Raw genomic sequence first — 16,484 nt, forward strand, 5'->3', positions numbered from 1 at the left:
GAACTCGTGGCCCCATTCAAAACATGTAGCCTCTTCCTGCTATGCTGATTTAATTCAATAAATCAATCAATGAGCAGGCTGAATTTTTTTAATAAAGCTAATAAATGTAATATGGGAGAATAGTAGAATATTCTTTACAGTCATGGAATTTATATAACATCCGTTTGGTGGGAAATGCCATAATTTTCTGCATGGTTTATCTCAATTCGTTAATTTTTTTCGCCTCATACAGTCTTGTGTTTGTAGGCTAGGTTATAAAACATAAGATTTCAAATAGAACTGAATGGAAAGGGGAAGAGCAAAAAAAGCAGGCCTACTTGGTTGAAAAATACCAGGGCATGATACCTGGTATTTCTAGAAGTTGGTGAAAAAAGAGAAGATGAGTGAGAACTTGTAATTTCCTGAATGACAACACAAACTGTCAAAAGAGAATCACAAGACGGAGAGATGTGTCTGTACTTAAAACTGTGTCTCTGCATGCTTTTACAGACTAGACTTGGACTCCACTCATCTGGTAAATAAGATTCCTTTAACATTATATATTTTTTAAACATATTTAAAATAAAATATTTATTGATTCCCTATTGATTTTGTTATGAGAAATGTTGTAACACTTGTTTTTACACTATTCAAAAGACCGTAGGCCCACAAGAATCTTTGCTTCAATTGGAGACAGTGTGCGTTTACCATGTGGTACATCCTACAATTCCTGCTCCTCTGTTACCTGGAGTATAGTGAAAGATGGGTTTGATAACCCATTAGAACTATCAGGCAAGGTGAAAGCGGATGGTCCAAACTCAGGAAGAGCCAGTCGACTGAAAGTGGGACATGACTGCTCTCTACATATTCAAACTCTTGAAATAGATGATGGAAGAGTTTACACCTGTGGAGATGGGGCTACCAGTTCAAGTGTTTCTCTTCAGCTTCTCAACAGTATGTTACCATTTATAATCAACCTACATTGTCTGTCTTTATACACACTATTTCTGAGTGAGTGTTGTCACCATTATTTACATTTTTTTACCAGTTACTCTGGCAACCGACACCAATACAGCACCAGAGATGGATATCAAGCTCCAATGTTACCTGAATATATTCTCAGGCCTTGTCCCACAATGCAACCATAGTGAAATAAAGCTGAATTGGCTGAATGAGGCCAATACAGTGCTACAGGGAGAGAGATTTCAAACCGAACGTTCAACTGCTTGCTTCTCTACGCTGACCATCCGAGGTGTCAGGAAGACAGACCATCACAGGAAGTGGCGGTGTCAACTGATTGAAGGAGAGGTTGTGAAGACGTCCCTCAGCTATACCACAGAAATCACAGGTGCTTTTGGACCTATGTATTGTTGCATCATATTTGCGTTGACACAGTAGTATATTGCAACCAAATTCCTCTCCCTCCTCTCTCTCTCTCTCTCTCTCTCTCTCTCTCCCTCCCGCTCTCTTTCAGGAGGTATAGAGGAAGTGTTTGTCGCAGTGGGTGAGTCAGTATCACTTCCCTGTGCCACCCACTCCTCCCTCGAGGTGGGCAGCAGATTCCAGTGGACTCTGGGTCAAAGGTCACTGTCCAGTTTGTCTCGGTCAGGCGATGTCTCAGCTGGAACTCAGGGTCACCTTCCTGCATCTCACATCAGCCAAGACGGGTCTTTGGTCATCAGCAATGTGAAAACACTGCATTCTGGGCTCTACAACTGCTCGCAACAGAACAGAATCCTACTACACACTCTCGATGGTGAGTGTCAATGGGTTGTACCATTGAGACATAAATAAGTGCCTTACACTATGTATAAACTTAGTAAATTATGGTAACGGCACAAAGTACATCACTGCTTTGTCCTGATATCAAGTAGATCTTCTTGTTGTTCTACTCAGTATCTGCAGAGTATGCTACCACAGACAGAAACAATCTCACCCTGACCTGCTCACTCACCTGTGTGGAAGATTGTGGAGACTTCAATTTATCCTGGATTCACAGTGGCCAGGATGGGTTGCAGAGTGGCCCTACAGGACATAACAACACCCTCATCTCCAAACTCTTCCTCCCTGACCGCCAGGGCACAGAGAAGATAGCCTGCGCCGTGCTCAGAGAGGGGGTTGAAATGGCTGTAAAGGAGTGGACCATCCAGAGAGGTAAGACTTTTGAAAGTAGTTTGGAACAATGCATGATCTGTGTTGAGGCTGTATTCTTTCATTACTGTGATGTTGTGATAAGATATTGAGTTGTAATACAGTATCTGTGACTTTATACGTCTTTGCAAATAGGTCGTGTTCTACCTGCAGTGGGATGGTCAGTCCTTCTGCTACTGCTGCTCTGTGCTGTTGGAGGGGGCGTGTATTGGAAGAGGCAGGGCAAGGGAAGTGCCGCTCGTACGTATTTGTTCACTGGTTAGATTGTGTGTGTTACAAAACTGCAATTTGGATGTTGCATCCTTGATTAAACCTACAGTAATGAACAGCAGTTTAAAGGAAAGCCATATCATCGGAATTAAATTCATGTGAAATAAAGCTGACATTTGTCCCTCTTTGCCTATAGAAGGAGAAGAACAGCAGACACCTGTTGGAATGGTAAGGATTCAATAAAACACAACTATGTAATTCACTAACAAGTGAAGCCCAATTGAGTATGCCTACAACGTGACATCAAATTTGACTAAATGTCTTCTAACCCTTTCACCATGTTGGTGAACTAAATTCAACTGGTTTTACACATTCCATCTTTTTTTCGCAGACTCATCTCTATGACGAGATTCAAGATCAACCAATTCAACCTTCCGGAGTAACCAACAACAGTTTCTATGATCTTCTGCAGGCTGGGAACTGAGTGTAATGTCATGTCCTCTATCTTTAGGCTATTAGTTGAGTTTTAAATCTAATTTGACTACTTTGTACTTTGTATTGTTTTGTGGTTTGGAACATTATAAGTGTCACCATGACATCAAGTCTATGCAGGTTGTTTTTTATGATGGAAATAAATTCATAAAAAGAAAATAACCTCTATAGAATATCACCAGTTACCACAGTTAAAAACCCAGACATAAGTTGGTTACAGGAACACATTCAGTATGACTCCTTGGTGTGGGGGGTTGATGGCTAAGTCACCCCACCTCCTGACTTTCACATCCCACATGAAACCTGGTAGCTTCTCTTCAGCAGTGTAAAACTCTGTAGATGTATGGGACTGAGACAAGACACATAATACATGAGAGTGAACAGATAAGTGTGTTTATTTAATGCAGGATGGCAGTGTGTGAGCATTAGCAATACAAGTAAAAACCCCAGAACAGCATGTCTCTCTGTCTGGAACAGCTCCCAACTACACATCATTTGGTGTAGAAAAGCGTCAGCAAAAGTTGTTCCACCATGGGGTCACAAATAAAGGAATATGTCCAATCAAATCAAGCTAAATACAATTGGTCACCTCATCCATTTGATTATTTCACAACTAATATTGTTATTGTGTAATACTATGTAGGCTATACCAGGGGTTGAAAGATACGATTGTTACTTGTAGGCTATGTAGGCTATACCAGGGGTTGAAAGATACGATTGTTATTGTGTAATACTATGTAGGCTATACCAGGGGTTGAAAGATAAGATTGTTATTGTGTAATACTATGTAGGCTATACCAGGGGTTGAAAGATACGATTGTTATTGTGTAATACTATGTAGGCTATACCAGGGGTTGAAAGATAAGTGGGTGAATATCATAAAAAAGCATTTACAGATGTTTTGTGAAGGGTTCGGTAAGACATGGTGTGTTGATTGGAAGATGATTATTCTTTTCACTGGCATTGAACTGAAATAAATAAAAAATAAATACAATGTAATGAAATGTTAATTGTTTACAGAACTGAAGTCGTTAGAAACATTTGAACCTGGACTCAGACAGTGACCAGAACCTAGATTCAATCCAGATCGCGAAAGATCCGCATTTTAGCATGCTTGATGTTTAAAGGTTATTTCCGATTGAGCTGACATATGCATTTTACTGTGAGTGCTATATCCGCGAACCAGGAAGCATTGCCTTTAAATGCCAATTGTGCTATAACGCGGATCTACTGTGGTCCGGATTGAATCGAGGCCCAGGTTAAACATTCTTTTTACAAAAATATTGTGGGAAAAAACTCACAAGTGCCTAGGTTGTCCTTCTGGTCAAACTCTGCAAGTGAATACAGACAATTGGGTCCCGTTGCTGTGAAAAGAATAGATGAAGACGTTATTTAGGTGGACCAGGAGCCCTCTGAGCACATTCAGGATGAGACATAATCAACAGGCTTACCTGGGTCTTGTACATCTTCATAAGTATTCCAGTCAGACTCATCTCCATCTGAGAAAGAGAGAGAGAGGCAGATTCACAATACAATAATACTGTGTGTTTCAAAACATTTAGCCTTACTTTACCAGGTCAATATAAACCAGAGTAGTGGACGTACATACCTGAGTTTCTGCCGCGTCTGAGGCAAATGATCAATCCCAGCGTAAGAGCCATTATGACAATCACACACATGGATGAAGCCGCTATAGTAGCCGTTCCAACTGTAGCGGTCACAACTCTTTCTGGACTCCCCCTGGCAGTAACTGCTGAGTAGAGCATCAATATAATATGATGACAGTCATTCATGGTCTCATTTGATTGAACTGAGTGTAAAGCCTGTCGTGTGTCTCTTGTCCTCTAAACCCAGTGGTGATAAATATGTCCACAAATATATTCAGTAGAATTGTTATTTTAAATAAATAAAAGACACAAATAAGAGAACAACATTGTACACCTACTAGGGTTTGTTAGTTCAGTTGTGGTGACAGTCCTAACAACCAGGTTCTCCTCTTCCTGTTCTGATTCAATGGTAGAAAAGGATCATTATAGAACATCAAATTGCTAATGCAATGGTTGACAAATATAGATACAGTGCATTCGGAAAGTATTCAGACTCCTTGTCGTTTTCCACATTTTGTTACGTTACAGCCTTATTCTAAAATGTATCAAATTGTTTTTTTCCCCCTCATCAATCTACACACAAGTTGTCCCATTAGGACAAAGCAAAACGTTTTTTTAGAAATGTTTGCAAATTCATAAAAATAAAAAAAACGGAAATATCCCATTTACATAAGTATTCAGACGCTTTACTCAGTACTTTGTGGAAGCACCTTTGGCAGCAACTACAGCCTTGAGTCTTTGGTATGGCGTAACAAGCTTGGCACCCTTGTATTTGGGGAGTTTCTCCCATTCTTCTCTGCAGATCCTCTCCAGCTGTCAGGTTTGATTGGGAGCGTAGCTGCACAGCTATTTTCAGGTCTCTCCAGAGATGTTCGATCGGGTTCAAGTCCGGGCTCTGGCTGTGCCACTCAAGGACATTCTGAGACTTGTCCCGAAGCCACTCCTGTGTTCTATTGGCTGTGTGCTTAGGGTCGTTGTCCTGTTGGAAGGTGAATCTTCACCCCAGTCTGAGGTCCTGAGCGTTCTGGGGCAGGCTTTCAACAAGGATCTCCCTGTACTTTGCTCTGTTCATCTTTCCCTCGATCCTGACTAGTCTCCCAGTCACTGCCGCTGAAAAACATCCCCACAGCATGATGCTGCCACCCCCACAGAGGAACTCTGGAGCTCTTTCAAAGTGACCATAGGATTCTTGGTCACCTCCCTGACCAAGGCCCTTCTCCCCCTTTTGCTCAGTTTGGCCAGCTCTAGGAAGAGTCTTGGTTCCAAACTTATCCAAACTTATTCCATTTAAGAATGATGGAGGCCACTGTGTTCTTGGGGACCTTCAATGCTGCGGAAATGGTTTGGTACCCTTCCCCAGATCTGTGCCTCGAAACAATCCTGTATCTGAGCTCTATGGACAATTCCTTCAACCTCATGGCTTGGTTTTTGCTCTGACATGCACTGTCAACTGTGGGACCTTCAGTGGCGATTTTAGCATGTAAATCTTGATGGGGCAACAACAAAAAAAGAAGTGGGATGCATGCCAGCAAAGCCACTACACAACACAACACTAAACAATATATTAATTGCACTATACCAGTGACAAACGGTGCCCACAAACTGTTAGGGCCTACATAAAGCTGTCCAAACACCAGAGCCCCAACAGCAGTCCCAACACCTTACCACGGCTACGCCTGGTTATCAGCAGAGCCTTGTCTGGCAGCGAAACAGTTCATTCAGCCACATTTATTGCCTTAAAAAAAAACATAGCTGATATGGCTGACTTGCTTAAACAACTGTGAATTCTACTGACAATTGATATGTACAAACTAGGGCATAAGGGGATGACAAGTGCATAAGAGTCAATCCAGAATTTCGATTAAGACATTCATGAGCGAGCTAGGACGGACGTAGTCAATATAACTATTTGTTCAGCACTTTTAAAATGTACAGTGACGGAATTTAGAACATGGGCCGTTCTTACAGTGATCTCCCTGTACACCAAGTCAGAACCGTAGGATATATAAAGGGGGCATATAAGCAGACAATGAAAGTTCTTACAAGATTAGATGATTACAATTTAAAGGCTGCATGTGCACCACCAAGTCAGAACAATAGGCAAAATTAAGAGGTGAAAATATACCAAATTATTAGTATGAGGCACATGGGCTACTAACAGCTTACTACACAACATACAGTGTACTAATTTCTTAGCTACACTATACATATCTCCCTGGCATATTACATCATTTATGCAACAGCATACAAGACGTTTTTGGACTCACCTTGTTGTGCTGTGCTCACCTGAACAGGAAGGTGGCCCAGCAGTCCTTCGTGGACATACCGTGGACAGGACTTATTTTCACAGTCATAGCTCGTTTTCCCAGAGTCTTCAACAGATTTTGCAGTTCCGAGTTAACAGTTGTTTTGAGCACGGCACAAATCATGCTTCATTGACAGCATGGCCAATGTTGAACGTTTATCATTTTAAACTAGGAAAAGAGACCATTAATCATAGACTTGGCACCCCACAGCCACTCCACTGAATAGCAGGCTAATGATTGTTTTCCAATGCTTACAGTTAGCCACTGATTCCTTCCAAACCACTCATTGTTGAATTTGTGATTTCCAACTTGTTGTGTAATGTTTATGTCCAATGGGCGATGAGTACTGATACGTTTTATCTATAATTTATCTTCATTATTTCTCTTCATATGACAAGGATTAAAAATGAATGACTGGTAGCCACTGGGGACTTTATATAGACAGGGGTGTGCTTTACAAATCATGTCCAATCAATTTAATTTACCACTGGGGACTTTATATAGACAGGTGTGTGCTTTCCAAATCATGTCCAATCAATTTAATTTACCACTGGGGACTTTATATAGACAGGTGTGTGCTTTACAAATCATGTCCAATCAATTTAATTTACCACTGGGGACTTTATATAGACAGGGGTGTGCTTTCCAAATCATGTACAATCAATTTAATTTACCACTGGGGACTTTATATAGACAGGTGTGTGCTTTACAAATCATGTCCAATCAATTTAATTTACCACTGGGGACTTTATATAGACAGGTGTGTGCTTTCCAAATCATGTCCAATCAATTTAATTTACCACTGGGGACTTTATATAGACAGGTGTGTGCTTTACAAATCATGTCCAATCAATTTAATTTACCACTGGGGACTTTATATAGACAGGGGTGTGCTTTCCAAATCATGTCCAATCAATTTAATTTACCACTGGGGACTTTATATAGACAGGGGTGTGCTTTCCAAATCATGTCCAATCAATTTAATTTACCACTGGGGACTTTATATAGACAGGTGTGTGCTTTACAAATCATGTCCAATCAATTTAATTTACCACTGGGGACTTTATATAGACAGGTGTGTGCTTTACAAATCATGTCCAATCAATTTAATTTACCACTGGGGACTTTATATAGACAGGTGTGTGCTTTCCAAATCATGTCCAATCAATTTAATTTACCACTGGGGACTTTATATAGACAGGTGTGTGCTTTACAAATCATGTATAATCAATTTAATTTACCACTGGGGACTTTATATAGACAGGTGTGTGCTTTCCAAATCATGTACAATCAATTTAATTTACCACTGGGGACTTTATATAGACAGGTGTGTGCTTTACAAATCATGTCCAATCAATTTAATTTACCACTGGGGACTTTATATAGACAGGTGTGTGCTTTCCAAATCATGTCCAATCAATTTAATTTACCACTGGGGACTTTATATAGACAGGTGTGTGCTTTACAAATCATGTACAATCAATTTAATTTACCACTGGGGACTTTATATAGACAGGTGTGTGCTTTACAAATCATGTATAATCAATTTAATTTACCACTGGGGACTTTATATAGACATGTGTGTGCTTTACAAATCATGTATAATCAATTTAATTTACCACTGGGGACTTTATATAGACAGGTGTGTGCTTTACAAATCATGTATAATCAATTTAATTTACCACAGGTGGACTGCAATCAAGTTGTAGAAACATCTCAAGGATGATCAATGGAAACAGGATACACCTGAGCTCAATTTTGGGTCTCATAGCAAAGGGTCTGAATACTTATGTAAATCATCTATTTATGTTTGTGTTTTTTTTATACATTTGCAAAAAATTCTAAAAACCTGTTTTCGCTTTGTCATTATGGGGAATTGTGTGTAGATTGATGAGGAAACAAAACAATTTGATCAATTTTAGAATAAGGTTGTAACGTAACAAAATGTGGAAAAAGTCAAGGGGTCTGAATACTTTCCGAATGAACTGTATATTCCGAATAAGAATGTACTAGCACATACTCACCTTTAACCTGCAGCTTGACCTCAAAGCAGCGTTCATTTTGTCCCATCTGCAACCTACATCTGTACCATCGGCTGTGACTGTACTCCACCATGGAAAGAGTCAAAGATGCATCTCCTGAACTGAGATTCCCTCCAAAGCTCACCCTTTTTCCTAGGAATGTTTGGTTGGAGATATCTGTAGGGTATTGAAGTATTTGGATCTCACTGTCTCCCTTGATCTCTGCCCAGGCCACTGATGATATTTGGGGATTTCCTGTTGTCATGTTCAACAGGCAAGGTAGGGTAGCTATCCCGTTGGGTGCTGCCATAACTGAATGTAGAATTTTGCATTCTTTGGAGGAGAGGAGAGGCTTACTCAAACAAGGTTGACTCTATTTTTATTTGACACTTACATAGAAAGAAATGGAATATATAATTTTACCTTTCACTTTTAGAGTGATGTTTTTCACATGGACACAACTCCATCCCAACCAGACCTTGCAACTATAAAGCCCTTCGTCAGATTTCCTTACATCTCTTAGAGACAGGGACAGGTTTCCAGCCACCACAACATCCGCTCCCGACTCGAAGGCCACACGTTCTGATTTATGGGCCACAGATGGATTATCAGGCCACACCAAGATGTCCTCAGGTTTAAGAGAAAGTTTTGTCCATTTCACTCTGGCTGCTAAATCTTTGTGGATTGATGTGAAACAGGGGAGGACAGCTACCTCTTCCTGAGTAGCTGTGATGAATTGTGGCGCATCTACATGAGAACAAGACTCAGCACCTGGGAAATTATGGAAAAAAATAGATCAAATTAGCATATTAACTTTTTAAATATGCATACTGCTCTAAAAATTACTTTCAGACAATTAAATCAAGTGCAATTTAATCAAAAATGACTACTCACCAGCAAACTGTGTTCTGATGATCAACAGAAGTATTGATAACCCTTGTGACTGAAACAGTGCCATTATCCATGTGAGTGTGTGAAGTTCCTTATCAAGTTAGTCTCTCATCTCAGAGTCCAATCTCAGTTCTCCAAGGCCTAGTTTCTATATGGGTCATGAATACACATCTGCGGGGAAACATTTATTGACTTCCCACATAAAAATTATGTTGTTTTGAAGATTATATGCTTAACAGTGCCATCTAGTGTCAAGGACTGAGAACAAGTTATTTGCTTAAAATAATAAACATATATTTAAACAGACAAGCCAGTTAAGAACAAATTCTTATTTACAATGACGGACTCCCAATCACTGCCAGATGTGATACAACCTGGATTCGAACCAGGGACTGTAGTGACGCCTCATTCACTGAGATGCAATGCCTTAGACCCTGCGCCACTCAGGAGCCCTGTAATTTTCACATTGATCCCATTAGCTGTACAATACTTAGCCTAACCGTACTGTTACATGTTACATCCCGAGTGGCGCAGTGGTCTGAGACAGTGCAAGAGGCATCACCAGTATCTGGTTCAAATCCAGACTGCATCACATCCGGCTGTAATTGGGAGTCCCATAGGGCTGCATCACATCCGGCTGTAATTGGCAGTCCCATGGGGCTGCATCACATCCGGCTGTAATTTGGAGTCCCATGGGGCTGCATCACATCCGGCTGTAATTGGGAGTCCCATGGGGCTGCATCACATCCGGCTGTAATTGGGAGTCCCATAGGGCTGCATCACATCCGGCTGTAATTGGGAGTCCCATAGGGCTGCATCACATCCGGCTGTAATTGGGAGTCCCATAGGGCTGCATCACATCCGGCTGTAATTGGGAGTCCCATGGGGCTGCATCACATCCGGCTGTAATTGGGAGTCCCATGGGGCTGCACACATCCGGCTGTAATTGGGAGTCCCATGGGGCTGCACACATCCGGCTGTAATTGGGAGTCCCATGGGGCTGCACACATCCGGCTGTAATTGGGAGTCCCATAGGGCTGCATCACATCCGGCTGTAATTGGGAGTCCCATGGGGCTGCATCACATCCGGCTGTAATTGGGAGTCCAATGGGGCTGCACACATCCGGCTGTAATTGGGAGTCCCATAGGGCTGCATCACATCCGGCTGTAATTGGGAGTCCCATAGGGCTGCATCACATCCGGCTGTAATTGGGAGTCCCATAGGGCTGCATCACATCCGGCTGTAATTGGGAGTCCCATGGGGCTGCACACATCCGGCTGTAATTGGGAGTCCCATAAGGGCTGCACACAATTGGCCGAGGTAGGCCGTCATTGTAAATAAGAATTTGTTCTTAACTGACTTGCCTAGTTAAGTAAAAATAATTATATGCATTCCTTCCTTGTACCTAAATCTATACGGGGTAGCCTAGTGGTTGGACTAGTAACTGAAAGGTTGCAAGGTACACTGAGCGGACAAGGTACAAATCTGTCGTTCTGCCCCTGAACAGGCAGTCAACCCACTGTTCCTAGGCCGTCATTGAAAATAAGAATTTGTTCTGGCCAGCCCTAATAACCTGGTTTCTTCCTAGGTTTTGGCCTTTCTAGGGAGTTTAACCTAGCCACCGTGCTTCTACACCTGCATTGCTTACTGTTTGGGGTTTTAGGCTGAGTTTCTGTACAGCACTTTGAGATATCAGCTGATGTACGAAGGGCTATATAAATACATTTGATTAGATGACTTGCCTAGTTAAATAAATAAAAAAAGACATGAAAAGTGATTGCATGTTTTGCTGAAAGGACTTGAATAGTTTAAAAAATATGTAGACAATAATGTAGTGTGCAGTGTTTATGTGGTAGCCTAGTCTAGCGTATGTCAAATGCAAACCCCCTAGTTGTCCCCTCCATAGACTCTCTTTGTTCTCTGTCTGTTCCGTCTGCTGTGAGTGGATGTGAGAGGGGAACTTAGCAAATGACCACACTCTAACTTTAACTCCCCACACTTCCTCTTCTGTCACAAAATACAGATACATACTTTACACTTTCAGTGTTCATAACACAACGCTCAGCCACCCCTGGTCTCTTTGACTACTCTATGATCCACCAGATAACAGCAGATTGACATGGACAAACATTTGCAAGGTAAGTCTCTGTGTCATATGTCTCATCTCACGCTGTCAGTCCGTCTGTCTGTCTTTCTGTCGATATGCACTCCACAGATTTTATAAACAATTTATTAAAGAAATAAAGTGTTTTAGCTAAATCAATCAATGAAATCAAATCTGTTATCTTTAGTTAGATCCTGTGAATGTGTGAGGGTTGTGTGGATAGATCACCAATAAGGAAGTGAGGAGTAACACGTTTTCTGAGTTGATCCTCATATAATTTCAGGAGGGAAAGCATTTGGATTCCTCAAGTCTCAGCAGGATGTGAAACTGAACTCCATCAATGAGGTCTGTTGTTCATCTGTCTATAAATGTTATTATGGTAGTATTATCTAGCTATAGTATTATTAGCATCTGATTATCTATGTACACTATCCAGTGGCGATTTTAGCATGTAAATCTTGGTAGAGGAAAAGAAAATTGTGGGATGCATGCCAGCAAAGCCAATACACAACACTAAACAATACATTAATTACACAATATCACAGCTACACTTGGCTATCAGCTGAGCCTTGTCTGGCAGAGAAACAGTACATTCAGCCTAATTTACTGCCTTTAAATAAATATCTATATATGGCTGACTTGCTTTAACAAATGTGGTTTCTACTGTCAATTGAGATGTACAAACTATGGCATAAAGGGACGACAAGAGAGGCAATCCGTAATTTTGATTAAGACATTAATGAGTGAGCTAGGATGGATGTAGTCGATATAAATATTTGTTCAGCACTTTTTAATTGTACAGTGACAGAATTCAGAACATGGGCCTTTCTTACAGTGATCTCCATGTACACCAAGTCAGAACCGTAGGATAAAAAAAAGAGGCATTTCCTCACCATCTTAAATAAGCATGCACCTTTCAAAAAATATAGAACTAAGAACGGATATAACCCTTGGTTCACTCCAGACCTGACTGTCCTGGACCAGCACAAAAACATCCTGTGGCGTACTGCACTAGCATCAAATAGTCCCCTTGATATGCAACTTTTCAGGAAAGTCGGGAACCAATACACAAAGTCAGTCAGGAAAGCAAAGGCCAGCTTCTTCAGGCAGAAATGTGCATCCTGTGGCTCTAACTCCAAAAAGTTTTGGGACACTGTAAAGTCCATGGAGAACAAGAGCACCTCCTCCCAGCTGCCCAATGCACTGAGGCTAGGTAGCAATGTCACCACCGATAAATCAATGATAATCGAACATTTCAATAAGCATTTCTCTACGGCTGGCAATGCTTTCCTCCTGGCTACCCCAGCCCCGGCCAACAGCTCCGCCGACCCCCCGCAGTTACTTGACCGAGCCTCCCCAGCTTCTCCTTCACCCAAATCCAGATCGCAGACGTTCTGAAAGAGCTGCAAAACCTGGACCCGTATAAATCAGCTGGGCTAGACAATCTGGAACCTCTATTTCTAAAACTATCTGCCGCCACTGTTGCAAGCCCTATTACCAGTCTGTTCAACCTCTCTTTCGTATCGTCCGAGATCCCTAAAGATTGGAAAGCTGCCGCGGTCATCCCCCTCGTCAAAGGGGGTGACACTCTAGACCCAAACTGATATAGACCTATATCCATCCTGCCCTGCCTCTCTCAAGTCTTTGAAAGCCAAGTTAATAAACAGTCACTGACCATTTTGAATCCCACCTTCTCAGCTGTGCAATCCGGTTTCCGAGCTGGTCACTTGTGCACCTCAACCACGCTCAAGGTACTAAGCGATATCATAACCGCCACCGATAAAAGACAACACTGTGCAGCCATCTTCATCGACCTGGCCAAGGCTCGACCCTGTCAATCACCATATTCTTATTGGCACACTCAATAGCCTTGGTTTCTCAAATGACTGCCTCGCCTGGTTCAAATTGGAGGGCCAGTTGTCCGGACCTCTGGCAGTCTCTATGGGGGTACCACAGGGTTCAAATCTCTGGCCGACTCTTTTCTCTGTATATATCAATGATGTCGCTCTTGCTGCGAGTGATTCCCTGATCCACCTCTACGCAGACGACACCATTCTGTATACATCTGGCCCTTCTTCGGACACTGTGTTAACAAACCTCCAGGCAAGCTTCAATGCCATACAACACTCCTTCCGTGGCCTCCAACTGCTCTTAAACGCTAGTAAAAACCAAATGCATGCTTTTCAACCATTCGCTGCCCACACCTGCCCGCTCGACTAGCATCACTACTCTGGACGGTTCTGACCTAGAATATGTGGACAACTACAAATACCTAGGTGTCTGGCTAGACTGTAATCTCTCCTTCCAGACTCATATGAAACATCTCCAATCCAAAATGAAATCTAGAATCGGCTTTCTATTTTGCAACAAAGCCTCCTTCACACATGCTGCCAAACTTACCCTAGTAAAACTGACTATCCTACCGATCCTCGACTTCGGCGATGTCATCTACAAAATAGCTTCCCATATACTACTCAGCAAACTGGATGCAGTCTATCACAGTGCCATCCGTTTTGTTACCAAAGCCCCTGCGACCTGTATGCTCTAGTCGGCCGGCCCTCGCTACATATTCGTCGCCAGACCCACTGGCTCCAGGTCATCTACAAGTCTCTGCTAGGTAAAACTCTGCCTTATCTCAGCTCACTGGTCACGATAAAAACACCCACCCATAGCACGCGCTCCAGTAGGTATATCTCACTGGTCATCCCCAAAGCCAACACCTTTAGCCGCCTTTCCTTCTAGTTTTCTGCTGCCAGTAATTGGAACGAATTGCAAAAATCGCTGAAGTTGGAGACTTATATTTCCTTCACTAACTTTAAACATCAGCTATCTGAGCAGCTAACAGATCGCTGCAGCTGTACATAGTCTGTAAATAGCCCACCCAATCTACCTACCTCATCCCGATATTGTGTTTATTTACTTTTCTGCTCTTCTGCACACCAGTATCTCTACTTGCACATCATCATCGTTCTTTTTTTCTATTGTGTTGTTGACTGTACGCTTGTTTACTCCATGTGTAACTCTGTGTTGTTGTTTGTGTCGCACTGCTTTGCTTTTTCTTGGCCAGGTCGCAGTTGTAAATTAGAACTTGTTCTCAACTAGCTTACCTGGTTGAGTAAAGGTGAAATAAATCAAATTTTTAAAAAATAAAATATTTTTCATTGTTTGCAAACTGATATGTGACACATACTAATGCCAAAGTAACATGCAAAACATGTTTGTTTTTTTGCTAAAAATGTGAGGCTGAATGACAGGTCACCACTGACACGATCTAATCTCAATGTCTGCCTTGTGGTATTCTATTCTTAAGGGTTTTCTCACAGATCCTAAATATGCAGAGGAGGAGGACCTCAGCTCAAAACTGGAAATGTTTAAAAGTGAGATTTCAAGTCTTTTAACTGCACATTGATCAGACAGTTATGTTTCCTTATTGAATGAATCAACAATTAAATAATAATTGTAATGTGTTCTATATTGCTTTACAGACAAATACATGGAATTTGATCTCAATGACCAAGGAGACATTGGTAAAATTGCCTTCTTTTTTTACGACAATCCTGTTGAATAACAAGATTAGGCTAATCATGAGGACAACATAGTTCACATGGATGGCTCAATCTTTGTCACAGCCTCTCTCTCTCTCTCTCTCTCTCTGTCACACTCTGACCTTTAATATCTCTGTTTTCTTTATATTTTGGTTAGGTCAGGGTGTGATGAGGGTGGGTATGCTAGTTTTTGTATTGTCTAGGGTTTTTGTATGTCTAGGGGTTTTGTAGGTCTAGGTATTTATATGTCTTTGGTGGCCTGATATGGTTCCCAATCAGAGGCAGCTGTTTATCGTTGTCTCTGATTGGGGATCATATTTAGGTAGCCATTTCCCTTTTGTGTTTGTGGGTTCTTATTCTATGTTTAGTTGCCTATCGGCACTATCCGTATTAGCTTCACGGTTTGTTCTTTGTTAGTTTGTTCAGTGTTCATTCTTATATTGTTAAAGAATGTACGCATACCACGCTACGCCTTGGTCTCATTCATATGACGAACGTGACACTCTCTCTCTCTATCTCTGTGTCACAGACATGATGGGGCTGAAGCGCATGTTGGAGAAGCTGGGTGTGGCAAAGACTCACTTGGAGCTGAAAAAGATTATGTCAGATGTGGTTGGCAGTGCTGCACGAGACACGTTCTGTTACACAGACTTTCTCAATATGATGCTAGGGAAGAGGAATTCCATACTCCGACTGTGAGTTAGAAGGAAACTGACACTACATTAATGAAGGCATTACATTTGAACTGAAATGAATTTTCTGAATACGATTCTGAACTTTTGTAATCCACTGTATTTCCTTTAAGGCTATATGTCTTTTTGCTACATGACTTGTGTAATAATTTGTTAGTTAATTTTTCTCTGCTGAAGGATCTTGATGTTTGAGGAGAAAGGGAAAGACCAGGAGCCCAAAGAGAGTGGACCACCGCAACGCAAGACTTTTTCAGATCTGCCCTGAAGGCACTTACGTTATGGATCCAATCTGTTCATATAAAAACTGAATGTCAAATGAACTGGGTTATACAGGTTTCATTGTAAGGAATAAAGAAAGGTTTGATTGATCCATAGGCTTGTCCATTTGTTGGTGAAAAACGTGTGTGCAGCTGCAGAACCTCATATCAAGCTCTTGATCGAATATACTTAACAAAGTATATCAATTGTCAGCATTTCTGATAAAA

The 16,484-nt window shown here is 41.5% G+C and overlaps 3 protein-coding genes across 5 annotated transcripts; 2 read left to right on the top strand and 1 right to left on the bottom strand.

The window, feature by feature from the left end:
- The first annotated feature begins 404 nt into the window (after positions 1 to 404).
- LOC115126700 (uncharacterized) lies at positions 405 to 3,842 on the top strand. 2 transcript variants are annotated; one of them, XM_065027507.1, is made up of 9 exons: positions 405 to 514; positions 637 to 933; positions 1,028 to 1,327; positions 1,454 to 1,735; positions 1,876 to 2,133; positions 2,266 to 2,370; positions 2,537 to 2,568; positions 2,732 to 3,475; positions 3,524 to 3,842. In XM_065027507.1, exons 1-8 carry the CDS (start codon positions 406 to 408, stop codon positions 2,822 to 2,824), a joined length of 1,476 nt encoding a protein of 491 aa, XP_064883579.1. In that variant the 5' UTR covers position 405; the 3' UTR covers positions 2,825 to 3,475; positions 3,524 to 3,842. The 2 variants fall into 2 exon arrangements, with proteins under 2 accessions (XP_064883579.1, XP_064883580.1); XM_065027508.1 differs by lacking the exon at positions 3,524 to 3,842 and having other exon boundaries at positions 1,028 to 1,735; positions 1,854 to 2,133; positions 2,732 to 3,402.
- LOC115120565 (uncharacterized) lies at positions 3,711 to 9,762 on the bottom strand. 2 transcript variants are annotated; one of them, XM_065027511.1, is made up of 8 exons: positions 9,661 to 9,762; positions 9,190 to 9,537; positions 8,770 to 9,099; positions 4,778 to 4,837; positions 4,442 to 4,582; positions 4,284 to 4,331; positions 4,134 to 4,196; positions 3,711 to 3,800 (listed from the first exon to the last, which is right to left on the bottom strand). In XM_065027511.1, exons 1-8 carry the CDS (start codon positions 9,722 to 9,724, stop codon positions 3,787 to 3,789), a joined length of 1,068 nt encoding a protein of 355 aa, XP_064883583.1. In that variant the 5' UTR covers positions 9,725 to 9,762; the 3' UTR covers positions 3,711 to 3,786. The 2 variants fall into 2 exon arrangements, with proteins under 2 accessions (XP_064883583.1, XP_064883582.1); XM_065027510.1 differs by having other exon boundaries at positions 4,442 to 4,585; positions 9,661 to 9,761.
- A 1,883-nt stretch (positions 9,763 to 11,645) lies between these two features.
- LOC135575149 (allograft inflammatory factor 1-like) lies at positions 11,646 to 16,367 on the top strand. The gene is made up of 6 exons (XM_065027512.1): positions 11,646 to 11,796; positions 12,046 to 12,107; positions 15,073 to 15,139; positions 15,248 to 15,289; positions 15,837 to 16,002; positions 16,177 to 16,367. Exons 1-6 carry the CDS (start codon positions 11,778 to 11,780, stop codon positions 16,262 to 16,264), a joined length of 444 nt encoding a protein of 147 aa, XP_064883584.1. The 5' UTR covers positions 11,646 to 11,777; the 3' UTR covers positions 16,265 to 16,367.
- The last annotated feature ends 117 nt before the right edge of the window (positions 16,368 to 16,484 follow it).

Source organism: Oncorhynchus nerka, linkage group LG14, assembly GCF_034236695.1.
Source record: "Oncorhynchus nerka isolate Pitt River linkage group LG14, Oner_Uvic_2.0, whole genome shotgun sequence".
Classification (NCBI taxonomy): domain Eukaryota; kingdom Metazoa; phylum Chordata; class Actinopteri; order Salmoniformes; family Salmonidae; genus Oncorhynchus; species Oncorhynchus nerka.

Excerpts from the sequence above, each read along its gene's own strand:
- LOC115126700 (XM_065027507.1), top strand. The coding sequence starts at position 406 with ATGACAACACAAACTGTCAAAAGAGAATCACAAGACGGAGAGATGTGT. Across the intron at positions 1,328-1,453 it reads CTATACCACAGAAATCACAG|GAGGTATAGAGGAAGTGTTT; the intron begins GTGCTTTTGGAC and ends GCTCTCTTTCAG. Across the intron at positions 2,134-2,265 it reads GGAGTGGACCATCCAGAGAG|GTCGTGTTCTACCTGCAGTG; the intron begins GTAAGACTTTTG and ends CTTTGCAAATAG.
- LOC115120565 (XM_065027510.1), bottom strand. The coding sequence starts at position 9,724 with ATGGCACTGTTTCAGTCACAAGGGTTATCAATACTTCTGTTGATCATC. Across the intron at positions 9,100-9,189 it reads CATCACTCTAAAAGTGAAAG|AATGCAAAATTCTACATTCA; the intron begins GTAAAATTATAT and ends TCTCCTCCAAAG. Across the intron at positions 4,586-4,777 it reads AACTGAACTAACAAACCCTA|CAGTTACTGCCAGGGGGAGT; the intron begins GTAGGTGTACAA and ends TGCTCTACTCAG.
- LOC135575149 (XM_065027512.1), top strand. Across the intron at positions 15,140-15,247 it reads AAAACTGGAAATGTTTAAAA|ACAAATACATGGAATTTGAT; the intron begins GTGAGATTTCAA and ends ATTGCTTTACAG. Across the intron at positions 15,290-15,836 it reads CAATGACCAAGGAGACATTG|ACATGATGGGGCTGAAGCGC; the intron begins GTAAAATTGCCT and ends TCTGTGTCACAG.